At 48.3% G+C, this 15,150-nt stretch overlaps 1 protein-coding gene across 1 annotated transcript; it reads right to left on the bottom strand.

Annotated features, from left to right (window-relative positions):
• Positions 1 to 280: 280 nt before the first annotated feature.
• On the bottom strand, positions 281 to 14,814 carry PCARE (photoreceptor cilium actin regulator). Its single transcript, XM_036748625.1, has 2 exons — positions 11,048 to 14,814; positions 281 to 410 (listed from the first exon to the last, which is right to left on the bottom strand). Exons 1-2 carry the CDS (start codon positions 14,812 to 14,814, stop codon positions 281 to 283), a joined length of 3,897 nt encoding a protein of 1,298 aa, XP_036604520.1.
• Between the last annotated feature and the right edge of the window lie 336 nt (positions 14,815 to 15,150).

The raw sequence follows: 15,150 nt of genomic DNA on the forward strand, positions 1-15,150 counted from the left end.
GATAAAGGGACCCTCTGGCTAGAAAGGAGATGTCTGCAGAGCTGACTTCCCTGGAGATGGCATCCAAATGTCTCTGGGCCCCGATCCCCAGTAGTGCCCCAGGAAAATGGAAGAGCCCAGCTCAGCGTTGGGCAGCATCATTTCAAACTCGGGGCAGGTCTTGGGTGGTGGTCATCTGCTCTTCTCCAGCTCAGTCAGGCTTGGGGTCACGAGCGACTTCCCCGAAAGAGCTTCCCTAGTGGACTGGCTTCTGGGTGGCACTTTGACTCGATCCAGACCTTCACTCCCTCTGGAACCCTCGACCAACCACATAGAGGTCAGGGTGGGATGCCCACTTGCTGCTTCCCTTCATGTCTGATAGGCAGAGGCTATTCCAAGGTGCTAGTTCCTTTGGAGAACTCTCCTCTGAGCTGCAAAGAAATACAGAAACAATAGAGCAATAGAGGTATATAGGGTGACAGGAGGAATAGTGGATGTGTGATCGGCTCTGATGCTTAATGGACTGTGTGTGTGTGACCATGGGCTAGTTGCTTCACCCCTCTGATCCTCAATGTCCCCTTCTAGAAAATGCAATTATGATACCCGTAGTGTGTACCTCACAGGGCAGTTCAATCAATCGGTAAACATTTATTAAGCACCTACTATGTGCTACTATATGCTAAGTGCTGGGTTTATGAAAAGAGGCAAAAAACAGCTGCTGCCCTCAAGGAATTTACAACCTAATAGAGTTGTAAGAAAAGTGCTCCGTGACCCTTAAAGGTTCATTTACATGGAATTATGGTTATTATTATTAACCCTTGGCACACTGGATGGTCTTTCCCCTTTTGTAATCAAATGTAGGTTCTTCAGGCATGAGAACCATGGGTTACTCTTTCTGTTCTCTCCCCCCACAGTGCCTAGCACAGTGTTCAGCACTGTAGAAATGGGAATAACTCAGTGTTAATCTACAACCAAAATTCAGGTTCTTCTGTCTTTTGATGCCCAATACCTACTATTCTCAAGCCAAGCAATGTCCTTGGTTGCTACAGGGGTTGGAATTTTATTCTGGTTTTTCTTTTCAAAAGGCAGGTTTCATTTATTTAATGTAGGGCTGAACCTGGCTTATTTTGTTGATGCAACCCCACACATGCGTACCCAAAGGCACCCATCAAGTGGCACAGTCAAAGAATGGAACCCAGTGGTAACCCAAAGCAAATCCCTAGGCCAACACTTAAAGACAGCCCGTTACTATTGGAGACGGCCTCCCCTTCTTCCCCCCAAAAAGAGATGAAAAGAGGAGCTGGGGCTTAGATGAGGCCTGCCTTTGTGGGGCTTCTCTACATCCAGCCCATACTAGAGGGAGATTTATTTTAAAAGGCAGTCCTAGTGGTTGACTACCACCCAAGTGATCCATTTACTCCAAAAGGGCACATGGCTCTCTTCCCTCTCCAATCCATTGTCCATACAGCTACCGAAGTAACCTTTCTAAAGCATATGGTACGGTGAAAAAGAATACTGGTTCTACAGTCAGAAGACCTGGATTCAAATTCCACCTTTGAATGAGTATTACCCATGTTACCCTAGGATAGTCACTTCACATTGTCTGGGTCTCAGTTTCCTCATCTGTAAAATGGGGTTGGTCTAGATGGCTTCCAAGGTTCTTTCCGGCTTTAGATCTGTGATTCTATGAACAGGTCTGACTGACATTGCCTCTCTCCTGTTCAAGAAGCTTCAATGGCTTCTTCCTGCCTCTAGGAGAAAATATAAAATCTCTAGCCTGGTATTTAAAACCCTCCATAATCTGGCTTCTGCCTGCCTGTCCAGTCTTATTTCATCTTACTCCCCTTAATGCTATTTATCTCTGTTCTGGTCAAACTGGCCTACTAGCTGTTCCCTAAAAATTACGATCCATCTCCCAACCTTGTGTGTTTGCTCAGGCTGTGTCCCATATTTGGAGCACTCGTCCTCCCTGCTTCCCTCTGCCTTGAAGAAGCTGTAGCTTTCTTCAGTGCGTGACTGAGGCTTCAACTTCTGCTGGAGGATTTCCTGATCTCCTTATTAGCCAGAACTCTCAACCCCCCTGGAAATTACTTAGTACATCCCTGTGAATTTACTTATTTGAGTATGTTATTTCTTCCCAGTAGAATGGTACCTAATGGTAGGCACCAGTTCGTTTTTGTCTTAGTATCTTAAATGCCTAATATTGTTGTTTAGTTGTTTTTGGTCTTGTCCAGCTCTTGGTAACCCTTTTGGGGTTTTCTAGGCAAAGATATTAGGGTGGTTTGCCATTTCTTTCTCCAGCTCATTTTATAGATGAAGAAACTGAGGTAAACAGGGTAAGTGACTTGTCCAGGGCCACATAGCTAGTTAGTGTCTAAGGCCAGATTTGAGCTCAGGTCTGCCTGACTCCAGGCCTGGCACTCTATCCACTGCACCACCTAGCTCCCCCAATACCTCAAACAGTGCCTGGCAAAAAGGCAGGCCCATGATTAATAATGTTTATTGAATTGGATTGATTACAACCTTTCTGGGACTCACACCTGATAGCACTTTAGTGAAAAACTACAAATCCTGTGCTTTTCCCTATGTTATTCTCCTGTGTCATTTGGATGTACTGTCTCCCCAGCTAGGTTGTCAGCTCCTCCAGAACAGAGATGTTGTATCACCTTCATATTTGTATTCCCCTTCGTGCCTAACACAGTGCTGCATGTGCAGGGGGCTATTGGGTGGGCCTTAGTCTACTCTAGTAAACAGCCGGAGAGAACAGTTGTAACCAGTGCCTTGGACAAATAGCACTGAATGTACCCTTGATGTTCCTAGGAAGGGGAGCGGGTCAGGCAGCTGCCAGGATGCCATCTGGTAACTAGGTGCTAAGCTCAGTTATTGCTGTGTTGTTGGAGGATTAAAAATGCTGTCAGTCCCCTCAAAATTTAGTTACCCTGGGTCAAAGATCCAGTTGTGATGCCCTAGTTACCTCTCTGGAAAAGAGCAGCAAAGGAGGGGATGATTTAGCAAATTTCTGGACTTGGATTCTGTTAATAGACCATTGATTTTGATATGATTTTGTTTAAGCAGACCTGTGATTTCATTGACGTAGGTAGTTCGAGTATCATTATCCCCATTTTACAGACTAGAAACCTGAGGGTCAGCAAGATGTCCAGCAGCACACAGCTAATAAGTGCTGAAGCGAGGGCTCAAATTCAGGTCTCCTGCTTCCAAAACAAGTGCTCCTTCTACTACACCATTCTTTATATATTGGAAGAACCTTGTAACCATACACAGAGAGAGAAATGAAAACTATAGTGGGTCCACATTTGAGATAGCAGATAAGGAGCTGGGGATCTGTTGTTTGTTCTGACTTTCCCAAGTTCCTTTGCAGCTTCCCACCCACAAAGCCCAGCAGATTCCCTTGTGGTAGAATTCCATTCCTCAGCAATCACACAAACGAGGACCTTCCAGCATCTGCTGAGAGCCAGGTGAGGGGAAGGCCAGAGTCCCCTCCTGCCTTCAGGACTCTACAGTCCTGGGGAGACCAGACCTGGATCCTGACATGAATAATCATAAGGCTGTGTGACAGCAGAGGACCAAACTTGACAGTGTGGTACAGACAATGAGCTGGCCTCCCACGTGATTCTGGCCAGGACCTTTTGTTCTTGAATGGGCCCAAGGCACAGTGGATTTATGGGCCATCGTTTTCTCTCTCCACCCTCACCCCCTCCTTAATAGGTATCCCTTTGAGGGGGAACGCCCATGCCTTTGGTCTCCATGCCTCCTCCACCTCTCTGCTCTGTCCCTTGATCTAGCATTTAAAGGAGAGCATACTAACAACAGACCATGGATTGATAGAAGTGGAAAGATTGCTGCCTGGTTTTTTTTTTGTGTGTGTGTGTATGAGGCAACAGGGGTTAAGTGACTTGCCCAGGGTCACACAGCTATAAGTGTCAAGTGTCTGAGGCCATATTTGAATTCAGTCCTCCTGACTCCAGGGCCAGTGCTCTAAGGATTGCTGTCCAAAGTGCTGATTCAGTGTCTGCTCTTGCTACCTGTAGGTCAAATACAGGTGACTTGACCTCTGGGCCTCTGGAGTGGGTTAAATTAAATGGATTATAGGATTCCCTTCTACCTCTGAAAATATAATGCTATGTGTTGAATGACAATCCTAGATCTGATACCAACTAGCTGCGTGACCCTGGGCAAGTCATGGCATTTCTCTGGGCTTCAATTTTCTCATCTGTAAAGTGGGGATGATAATATTTACTACCCCTTTCCCACCTTGCAGGTTGTTTATGGTCACACACATATACATGCACATACACACATATGCATACATACATACATAGATATAGATACATACAAACACACACACATACACACACATACACCTCAAGGCATTATAGAAACGTGAGTAGCTAGAGCAGTTGAGCTGCAGAGTAGCTAGAGCTCTGGGCCTGGAGTCATGAAGATTCATCTTCCTAAATTTAAATCTGACTTCAGATGGTCACTAGCTGGGTGACCCTGGGCAAGTCACTTAACCCTGTTTGCCTCAGTCTCCTTATCTGTAAAAATGAGCTGGAGAAACAAATGACAAACAGCTCCAATATCTCTGCCAAGAAAACCCTGAATGGGGCACAAAGAGTCAGACATGACTCAACAACAACAAGAAGTATTATATTGATTTATATCTGATTGCCCATTTTGCAAACTGAGGCAAGATGAGAATGTTGTAGCACTTTAAAGAGGGGATGGAATAGCACTGGCTTCCTTTGGGGAGAGTGAGAGGATGGATAACCCCTTTCTAGATGACTTCAGGGCTGACAGGGACAGGAGGGCCCAAGCCCATGTTCCCATGAGCTTCCTTCCAATTTTACAGATAGATGCGATCTCCCTGAGTTATGTTACAGTGGCGAGCCAGTCCACGCATCGCCTAAGACTACCATTTTTTACCTAAGTTCTCCAAGGGTTATGGTAGAAAGATTGGAAGCATGCAACAGTGGAAAGAGCCCTCGCCTTTGAGTCAGAAGACCTCAATTCAAATCCCACCTCTGATTCTTGCTACCTGTGTGACCTGTGTAAGTTGTTTAACTTCTCTGGGGCTCAGTTTCTCCATGAGGCTCTGATGTTACTGTCCCTTTCCCTACTGTTTCAAGGGCTCCAGGCTTCCCATGCACCTTGCAGCCAGCCTTCTATGTAACCTGACTCTGGAAAGTGGGTGGTGAGTGGGAGAGGGGTAGAAAAGCAAGCAAGTGTTGGAGGGACCGGTGGCAGAATTTTTACTCTGTATTTAAGGAAACAGGCTGATCCCTGTTTGAATCTAGGCAATCTCCCAGCATCCTGAAACCTTAAGACCCATCAAGGGATTTAGTAGTGAAGGATCAACGCTTCCTCCACCCACAAAAGGGAGGTATGATGGATTGTCATTCAAGCTGATGATCTCCAAGTACAGGATGTAAACATCATTCTCCTTTTCTGGAAAAAAAAAAGGCCTAAAATTTCTACCAATGAAGGTCAAGGAGCTCAGGCAGACAGAATTTGGCTGCAGTGACATAGAGCTGTACTCACAGTTTCAAGGTGTGATGGGGAAGTTGCCTTGGGTTGGATAATTCTGCCCTAAGTACAAACTACATGGCCTTTTGCCACTGTCTCAAAGTGTGACCCTGGAGTCAAGCAGGGCCTACACCCTGATGGCGGCTGCCCCAGGCCCAGAAGCATACTTGATATCTGCAGTTTCTCATGATCCCAGAATTTCAAATCCACCACCTCACTATAGGACCTTGGGCAAGTCCAAATTTTCCTTTCTGAGGTTAGTTTCCTCATTGTGAAAATGAGGGTGTCAGACTTCGTGAACTTCATTAAATGTCCATCCCTGCTCTGAAATTCTATACATTTGTGAAATTGCTACCTCTGAGATGACGATGTGCATCTGTACCCCCTTCAGTTGGTCTGCTTCTGTCTGTTACAAGTTCAGGGGACCCCTTAACAGTCCTTAACACTCAGTAGCCAGTTTTATACTTGAAAGAGCTAGAGGAGATCATGGGGGACATGGGAGGGGAGTGGCACAGTTCAGTGTGGAGTCAAAAGACCTGGGTTCAAACCCTGCTCAATAATTTACTGCCTATGTGATCTTGGACAAGGTACTGCTTCTCTCTAGGCCTCATTTCCTTCCTCTGTAAGGTGAGGGGGTTGGCCTAGATCAGTGGCTCTCAAACCTTTTGGTCTCAGGAGCCCTTTAAACTCCAAAAGATTATCGAGGACCTCCCCGCAAAGAGCTTTTGTTCATGTGGATTACATCCTATTGATAATTTCTGCTGTTGTTGAGTCGTATCCGACTCTCCGTGACCCCATTTTGGGGTTTTCTTGGCAAAGACACTAGGTTTTTGCCACTTCACGCCACTGGTGTCTGAGGCTGGATTTGAACTCAGGAAGATGAGGGCCTGCCTCCAGGCCCAGAACTTTATCCTTTGCACTGCCTAGCTGCCAAATAAAGTTGTCTGGTTGTTTTTCAGTAACGTCTGTGACCCGACGCGGGGTTTTCTTAGCAAAGAACTGGGATGGTTTTCCATTTCCATTTCCAACTCATTTTACAGATGAAGAAACTGAGGCGAACAGGTTTAAGTGACTTGCCCAGGGTCACACAAGGATTAAGTGTCTGAGGCCAGATTTGAACTTGGAAGATGAGTCTTCCTGACTCCAAGCCAAGCACTCTGTCTACCTCACCCCCTAGCTGCCCTGTTGATAACTACCATGTCAGAAATTAAAACATAGTGTTGTCATGAAAATAGCTTTGACCTCACGGATGCTCTGAAGGGTCTCAGTGGTGGGACGAACACACTTTGAGAAACACTGGCCTGGATGTCTGAGATACCTCAGGGCTCTAAATCGACGATCCCATAATCATAAGGAATCATAAAAAAGCAGAGCGTTGAAAGGCCTTCGTTAGGTGCAGTGTTGTCTGGAGGCAGGGGAATAGACTAAATGAATCCTAAAAATCCCTTTTAACTAAGTTAACAACGGACATCGCAAACATTTGTGTAGCGCTTTAAGATTTGCAAAGCGCTTTCTGGTTAGGTTATCTCATTTGTGCTCACATCAACCCTTCAAGGGAGTCACTGTTATTACCTCCATTTTACAGATGGGGAAACTGAGGCAAACAGAAGGTAAGTGACTTGCCCAGGGTCACATAGCTGATACATGTCTGAGGCAAAGGAGTTGCTGTTATTACCTCCCTTTTACAGATGGGGAAACTGAGGCAAACAGAAGGTTAAGTGACTTGCCCAAGGTCACAAAACTAATCCATGTCTGAGTCAGGATGTGAACTCAGATCTTTATGATTTGAGAACTTCCCATCTCTTCTGTATTACTAGTATTCCAAATTTATTGGGATAATCTAGTCCTACTACCTCATTTTATAGAAAGGTTAAGTTGTTTGGGAAAGATTGAAGGCGAACGGAGAAGAGGATGGCAGAGGATGAGATAGATAGTCATGGAAGCAATGAACGTGAGCCTGAACAGGCTTTGGGAGAGAGTGGAGAACAGAGGGGCCTGAAGTGCTGCGGTCCATGGGGTCATGAAGAGTCAGACATGACTGAATGACAACAACAAAGAAATTATTTGCCCAGGATCATACAGGTGGCAAGAAGCAGAGCTGGTGTTTGAACTCAGGTCCTTTAACTCCAAATTAAAGACCTCTTTTCATGAGCTTTCCTATTCCTGGAAGAGTGGGATTTTGTTCCTGCACAATTTTATGTCTCTTGATTACTGGCTCCTGCCACTTGGAAATGCCAGGGTTTCTAATCAATGCTTTTTTTTTAATTGTTCTTCCTCACGCCAGTAGTTTCCGGAAAGGCTCCCCTTTAGAACTGTAAAGATAAAACAAGTGAATGGCTGAGGAGTAACATTGATGATCTGCTCCCAGATTCCCAGCTGTGGGCGACTCATCTTTGGTTCAAGAAATGAGCAACGTTGCAGGAAGATTTTTGTAAATAATCCATACCTCATTTCCTCTGGTGGCTGAGAAAATTAAAATGGTTTCTCACTATGATCACGTACAGTTTTCCATGGACCGTGGTATTTTAGTTAATGTTGGCTGAACAATAGAAGTAAGCTCCCTGAGGACAAGGCCCGTTCTTGTTTTTGTCTTTGAATCTCCAGAACCTAACACAGCACCCAGCATGCTCTAGGGGAGGGAGTCTTAACTTTGTGTAATGGACCCCTCGGGCAGTCTGGTGAAACATAAGGACCTCTTCTCAGAATATGCGTTTAAATGCATAAAATAGTGTACATAAGGTTACAAAGGAAATCAATTACTTTGAAATAAAGATGTATTTTTTTCCTCATTCAAGTTCATGTACTCCCTGAAATCTGTTCTCAGACCCCAGCTTAGGTAGGGCCATGGAGTCAGCAGAGTACAATGGAAAGAGACCTGAATTTGGAATCGAGGGGCTCTGATTCAGCTTTCAGCTCCACCACCCATGTGATCTTGGGCAAGGCTCCACACGTGATCTAAGGGAAAGCTGGATCTCCATTTAAATTCCTCCTCTGACAGTTACTGTTTGGTTACTATCTGAGTGACTTTGGAAAGGTCACTTCACCTCTGAGCCTCAGTTTCCTTATCTGTAACATGAAGGGCTTGGGTTGGAGAAGCTTGGAAGCCCCCTTCTAACTCTAGACCCGTGATCCTCTAATGTTAACATTCCTTTCCCCAGGGCTTCAGGGGCCATAGCCTTCCCACACACCATTTAGCCTCTCTTCTTTGGAATCAGGAAGTCCTGAGAGAGCCTGGGAAACTCACTTAACCCTGCTTGCCTCAGTTTCCTCATCTGTAAAATGAGCTGGAGAAGGCAATGACAAACCCCTCCAGTACCTTTGCCAAGAGAACCCCCAATGGGGTCACGTAAAGCTGGACAGGACTGAAACCACACAACAACGGCAACCACTTTGTAAGCTGACTCAGGAAGGTGTGTGGTGGGGTGGGAGAGGGATAGAGAGAGAGTGGCAATGCGCCTGATGACCTTTAAAATGAGGCTGCTGGACTAAACGACCTCCAGGCCTAAGTCTGTGATCCTAGGGCTTTAGTCTGAACGGTGACTCTGCTCCCTCCCCCATTCAGCTGTTGTAGAGATCAAACACGACCCGGTCAGTAAAGCACTTCATGAGAAGGCCAAAGCACTGTGATAAGGGTGAGTGATTCTGATCTCATGAGTGGGGGTCGGGGGGTGGGGGGTACTGACAGGACTGAAAGGACACAGGCTGAAGGCCGGAGATCTACCCCTGCCTTGGTCACTAACCAAAAACGTGACTTGGGCCAAGTCATCTGCAGTGTACGGGGGTGGGGGGGGTGCTGGGAACCGAACTCGTGGTAGCTCACACATCAAGAAGGACGAGGGATTTGGAGGCAGACTTTGCCACTTCTTTGCTGGGTGAGTCAGGTAAGTAATTTCCTCTCCTGGGCCTCAGTTTCCTCACTGAGAAGGCTGCACTACATGACCTCTGAGGCCTCTCCAGCTCTGAATCTAGACGCTTTTGACCCATCAGTCCATCCCTACTAAGTAACAACAATAGAGGACATTTCCATAGACCCACAGCCTCTCAGTCCATCCTCAGTCACGCTGAGATGGAGGCATCATTGTTCACATGAGGAGACTGATGAGGCCCAGGGAAGCTGGATTAGAGGCAGAACTGCCAAAGGGGCAGTCAGGATGTGAACTTAGTTATCATGACTGCAGCTCCAGTGGCCTTCCCACGTCTAACACGCTATGACCCTAGGAAAAAGCAGTCCAAACAGATTTAAAGCCAGGCATCCTGTGAGGCATTTTTTCTTCCCTCCATGAAAATGAAAGGCTAGGTTCACCTTCCGTTTAGAAAGGTGCTGGTGTCTTTGCCTCTGGGAGCAGGAAGGCCGGCAGCAGGTGAGGCCTGCTCAGTGTAAGTCAGCAAGTTCTCCATACCCACTCCCTAATGCCCCAGGCCTTTCCTGCCGCTGAAGCAAGGGCTGTAAGAACTGCCTTAGTCAAGTTCTTCTGCATAGAAACCTGTTTTCTGGAAGAGGGGACAGGGAGCCCAGGGAGGCCACGTCCCTGGGTGAGTTACCCTGTTCTTCCCTTTCCTATTCTGTAAAACGAGGGGCAGCTAGGTAACACAGTGCATAGAACACCTGCCCTGGAGTCAGGAAGACCTGAGTTCAAATCCAACCTCAGACTGTGTGGTCCTGAGCAAGTGACTTAACCCTGTTTGCCTCAGTTTCCTCATCTGTAAAATAAGCTACAGAGAGAAATGGCAAACCACTCCAGTATCTTTGCCAAGAAAACCCCGATAGGGTTACAGAGTCGGACACGACTGAAACACCCGAACAACAACAAATGAGAGGGCCGGGGCTGGGTGATTTCTGAGGGCCCTGCTGGCTCTAACGCTCCATGCTTCTCCCTGCAGTGAAGTCCTGACCCTACTTCTAACTAGCTGTGTGAACGTGGGCTAGTCACTTAGTCACCAAAACTCACGTTTACCGGGCCCTTTCATTCCAATAACACTGACATTTAGATAGGTTTGTGAAGGGCTTCATCTACAACGTCCCACCAGATCCCCATGCTAGCCACATGAGGTAAAGGTTGCAGTTATCCTCACTCCTGTTTTAAAGATGAGGAGTCTGAAGCCAAGATGGGGGGAGTGATTTTCCCAGGGCCCCTGAGGGGCTGGAGACAGGGTTTGAGCCCAGGTGTTCCTGACTCCCAGCTGATCAGCCAAGTCACTATACCGTGCTGTCTCAACAACCCTGTGAGGAGGGTCATTCAAATATCAGGCCCATTTTATAAGTGTGGAGACTGAGGGTCAGAGAAGTGAATTGGCTTGCCAAGGCTCCCAGGTGAGTCAGTGTCAGTGCCACGGTAGGTTTCCTGACCCCCGGGCTATTTCCATTGTGCTATACTGTCCCTTAATCAACACTTTAGCTTTCTAGGCCTCAGTTTCCTCACCTGTAAATTGAGTGTTGGCTAGAGGTTCTTTAGGGTCCCTTTCCACTTTAACATTTCATGGTAAGATACAGCTAAAGGACACTGAGCTAAAGGGCCAGCCTTACCTGGTCTGGCTGCACAGTTCACTCGTGGTCCCAACAGAGGCTGAGCCCGGCAGCCGGAGGCGTACTCTTGGCCGATGGTCAGAGGCAGTCCTTCTGATGAAAGGCTGGGGGTTGAGAGCACACAAAGCCATCCTCCTCTGGGGCTCCCCCCACTGCCTTGGCAGTGCCATGGTTCTCTTAGCCTCTGCTGCCATCTCCGGATGCTCCCCACCCTCTGTGGGTGATCCTTTGGGGGAGGATAGGGATTTGGCCTCAAACAGAGAGGAGGCTGCAGGACAGAATATGGAGCAGGTGTTGGGCGCCACCTTGACTGGAGCTGGATCACTCTCCCTGCATGGACTTGGCTCCTTGGGTTCCTGGGATGGGGAGATCGGGGGTGTAGGGGTGGAGCCGGAGGGAGGGGGGCTCACTTCTCTGTGACTGACCTGTGGGCTTGAGAGCTCTTGGGGAGCTGGGGGGCTCTGAGGGACTTCTGTGGGAGAACTGGGATTTTTGGGTTGGAGGAGTGGAGAAGCTGATTTTCTTGATGCTGGGGGGCTTGTTGTCTTGGGGCTCGTTGGGGGGCTAGGAGTCCTGGCCCTGACTGGAGGGCTTGTCCTAGGGCTAAAAGGTGGACTGGACTGTCTTTGCACATGGGAAAGGCTCGGCTGGGCCGGCAGCCCAGTGGGTCTGTGTGAGGCAGGTGGGCTAAGGTTTCTCTTTTCCGTCCTGTGTGACCAGTGTATCCTAGTAGGGGAGACTTTCCTGACCAGAGCCGGGTTCTTCTCTTGGCCCTGTCTCAGCGCTTCGGGTCGGGGTAGCCTGGGCATGGCAGCTTCCTTGTTTCCATTCAGCCCAGCTGTGCTGCTGGGGTGGGGCAGAGGTATCACCTTATGGGGTTGCTTGTGGAGACTTGCAGCCTCTTCTACTTTTGGCTGTTTCCCGGCCACACCTGGTTTCTCTTGGTTGTGGCTGGTTCTAGGCTCATGCATCAGTTCTAAGGAGAGATTTTTGGCTTTCCTCTCTGTCTTGGTGTCCCCTGACCCTTTGCTACTGGGAGGGATGGGGGTGGGCATATTTTTACTAGGCAGTAAGTCAATGGGATTCAGGGAAGCCTTCAGCCTTTGGGAAGCTGATGTTTTCCTGGTGAGGGGAAGCCCCACTGGATTAAGCTTGTTGGGCACTTCAGCTGGACACCCTCCCAGCTCTGGATCTCCAGGGGTCTTCAGTGAATTGAATGAGTTGTCCATCAAGATTTCTGGAGGTGGGGGAGGGAGATCCTCTAAATCCTCCTCCGTTTCACCGTTGGGAGCACTCCTGGAGACTTGTGCTACTCTAGGGAGAGGTATGAGGATTGGTGCAAAGGGCCTCCAGTTCTGGCCCACTTTGGGGGGCTCTCCATCTGTTCCTGGAGAAATCTGGTGCTTGGGATACAAAGGGGCAAGCCCTCTGTAAATAGGAAATCTGGAAGGCATGATGGGAACACCAAATTTCTTGATGCCACTGACCTCCCCTGAGGGTCTGAGGCTTATTGGTGTCATCATCTCTTCTGTAGGACTAAATGTTTCAATGAGTTTCTTGACAGATGGTCGAGGGCTACATCTCTCACCATTCCACCCTTGGGTCTCAGGAGCCTCATTTTCTCTCTCCCAAGATATATGTTCCTGGACAGGTGTGGTAGCCTTTGAAAGTGTCGCAGCTTTTCCTTTGCTGGGTTGCTGACTCTTAGAGTTGGGATCAGGTTTCTGCAAGACAATCTTTTCCTGACTAGGCAGAATGCTGAGGTTCTTGGCAAGGGAGGCCTTCAGCCTGCTAATGGAGGAGCCCTGGGTGGGCCTACTTCTGCTGTCCAGACACAACATAGCTGTTCTGGGGATGTGGTGCTCCTCTTTGTTCTGTGTTTTCCTTTTCTTACGGAAGCCATAAAACATCTCTAGCCTCTGGCTGAGGTCCTTCTGGACTCTCTGCAGTTCCAAGAGTGTGGGGTCCTCAGAGTGACCCTTGAGAGATTCCTCTGACTTGGATCTCTTCGGTCTCCCAGATGACCTCCTGCCCTCGCTGACTGTGCTTGGTCTGGCGGGGAGGATTATCTTCTTTTCTTCATCCTCAGTCCATTCCTTGTGTGCTGGCTGAGCTGGGACAAACTTGATTCTTTCACTAATTGCATCCTTCATCTTGAGAATCATCTCCTGGGCTTGGGAGCTCTCGAGTCTCGTGAAATGCGGCCACAACATACTTTCCGTGAGAGCTGGGGAAGTTGTTGGCCTCAAAGGCCAAGTGTCTCTGTGACTGTGACTTGGGCTAGTGGTGCCGCCTTCATCGTCATTGTCCTCCTCCTCCTCTGCACTGCTGTCTTCCTCATCAGTGAGGAGTGGAGGAGCGTTTAACCTGTTATCTCTGAAATGTTCTCCTTTCTCAGGGACCCAGGTTTTTAAGGCAGTATGTGAAGACATATTCCCCAGCTGCAGAGACCACGAGTGTGTATTTGTGAGAGTTTCATCGGCATATAAAGGGATACCCAATGCAGTGAAGTGAGCTCTTTGTGTTTCAAGAGCACAGTCCTGGGGTCTGCTGGACCCTGATGCTGATGGTTGGTGCTGCCAGGCATCTGCCAACACCTTGGTCTCCCTGTGAGATGAAACCCTGGGCTTCCTTTCTGTGGACTCATCCAAAGAATCCCAGCTGGCCTGTTTCCCCAGTTTGTCCACAGAATGCAGAGACTCATTGTCAGCCCCAATACCACTGTCTTCAGAATACAGAGGTCGATCATCGACCTTGGGCATACTGGGACCAGCCACACAGCCTTTGAGGAGCCTGATAGACTTCAGGAGGTACTGGTCCAGCTCTCCTTTAGCCTCTAATTTTCTGTCCAGATGTTGGGCAGCAGAGTGGAGGTAGCTACTGGAGTCCTGCAGAGCACTGGAGGTGAGGGAAGTCACTGTGTGATGGAGAACCTGCATCCTGTTGGCAGTGTACTGCAGCAGCTGTTGCAGGAGATCCGGCTGGCATGGTGGGTCCTCCTTTCCAGCTGGCCAAGCCAGATGGGCTCCAGCTTCTTGGAGGAGGACTTCTCCATCATTGGCGATCTCTCCCAAGAGCTTGTTGATCTCATCAAAGCGCCAGAGCAAGAATCCCACCATTTGCTGGAGGTACTGCTGGGTTTGGACAGCCTCGTGGGCTATGCCCAGGATTGCTTCATACCTGGAGAGGCTGGGGTGCAGAAAGGCATAAGCCCTGTGGTGAGCCTTCACCAGGGGTTCAGGGAAATCCACCTTGTCTTCGAGCCCATAAACAAGAAAGTCTTGGGCTTGGCAGTAGCAACTCTCTTTCCCCAATATATGGTCAGTCTTTCCTTTCTTAGACGACACCTTGGAACTATGTCCCTTTTCTCCATTCCAGCAGAAGTCCTCTTCGGAGGAGTTCTGACTCTCTAACTGTGTCCGGTGTTTCTGAGAATCTGTAGTCTCTGACATGGCTGCTTCGGCATCTATGGTGGTGCTTCCAGGTTCCCTCCTGCCTGGAGAGGGATTCCCAGGGAACAGATGGAGACTTTGGGCCATGTTTGGCTCCCTCCTGGGATCTGGATGCTCCATCACCTGTTGCCTCTGCCTCTGGGGTGAGGCCTCTCCATTGCTGTAGCAGGTAGAGCCTTTAACCAGCAAGGGGATGGTCAGCCTTTCAAGGCCAGCCTGACGTGCTGACAAAATGCTCTTGGGTTTTTTCCAAAACTGGATACCACTCCTGGTCATACTGTTAACAATGTCGCTATGGGAAGGTGCACACCCCATGGTTCTGAATGATTTTTTTTTCTAGTCTCCCATCTTTAGAGAATCAGATTAGAAATAAAAGCACAAATCAGTCTCACCATTTCATCCAGCAGCATTGAGCATCTCCTGGGCAAGAATCCAGGTCCCTTCCTTTCCCCACCCCCCCAAAGCCCCCAACGACAACAACCCACCTGTGCCAAGTTTGATGCAATGACCCATAGGTTACAATCAACCTCTTCTTATTTCTTTTAGCCCCCAAGCTGAAGACTTGTTTTCCTTCTCAGTTTTGGATTCTCAGCAGCCAGTGAACAACAGGCAGATTCTAAAGGGCTTTGCCCTGTGGAATTAAAGGATCCT

This window comes from Trichosurus vulpecula, chromosome 3 (genome assembly GCF_011100635.1).
Source record: "Trichosurus vulpecula isolate mTriVul1 chromosome 3, mTriVul1.pri, whole genome shotgun sequence".
NCBI lineage: Eukaryota > Metazoa > Chordata > Mammalia > Diprotodontia > Phalangeridae > Trichosurus > Trichosurus vulpecula.

Coding starts and splice junctions, on each gene's coding strand:
- PCARE (XM_036748625.1), bottom strand. CDS start 14,814: ATGGGGTGTGCACCTTCCCATAGCGACATTGTTAACAGTATGACCAGG. Junction 411..11,047: donor GAACTGTGCAGCCAGACCAG/GTAAGGCTGGCC, acceptor ATTTCTTTGCAG/CTCAGAGGAGAGTTCTCCAA.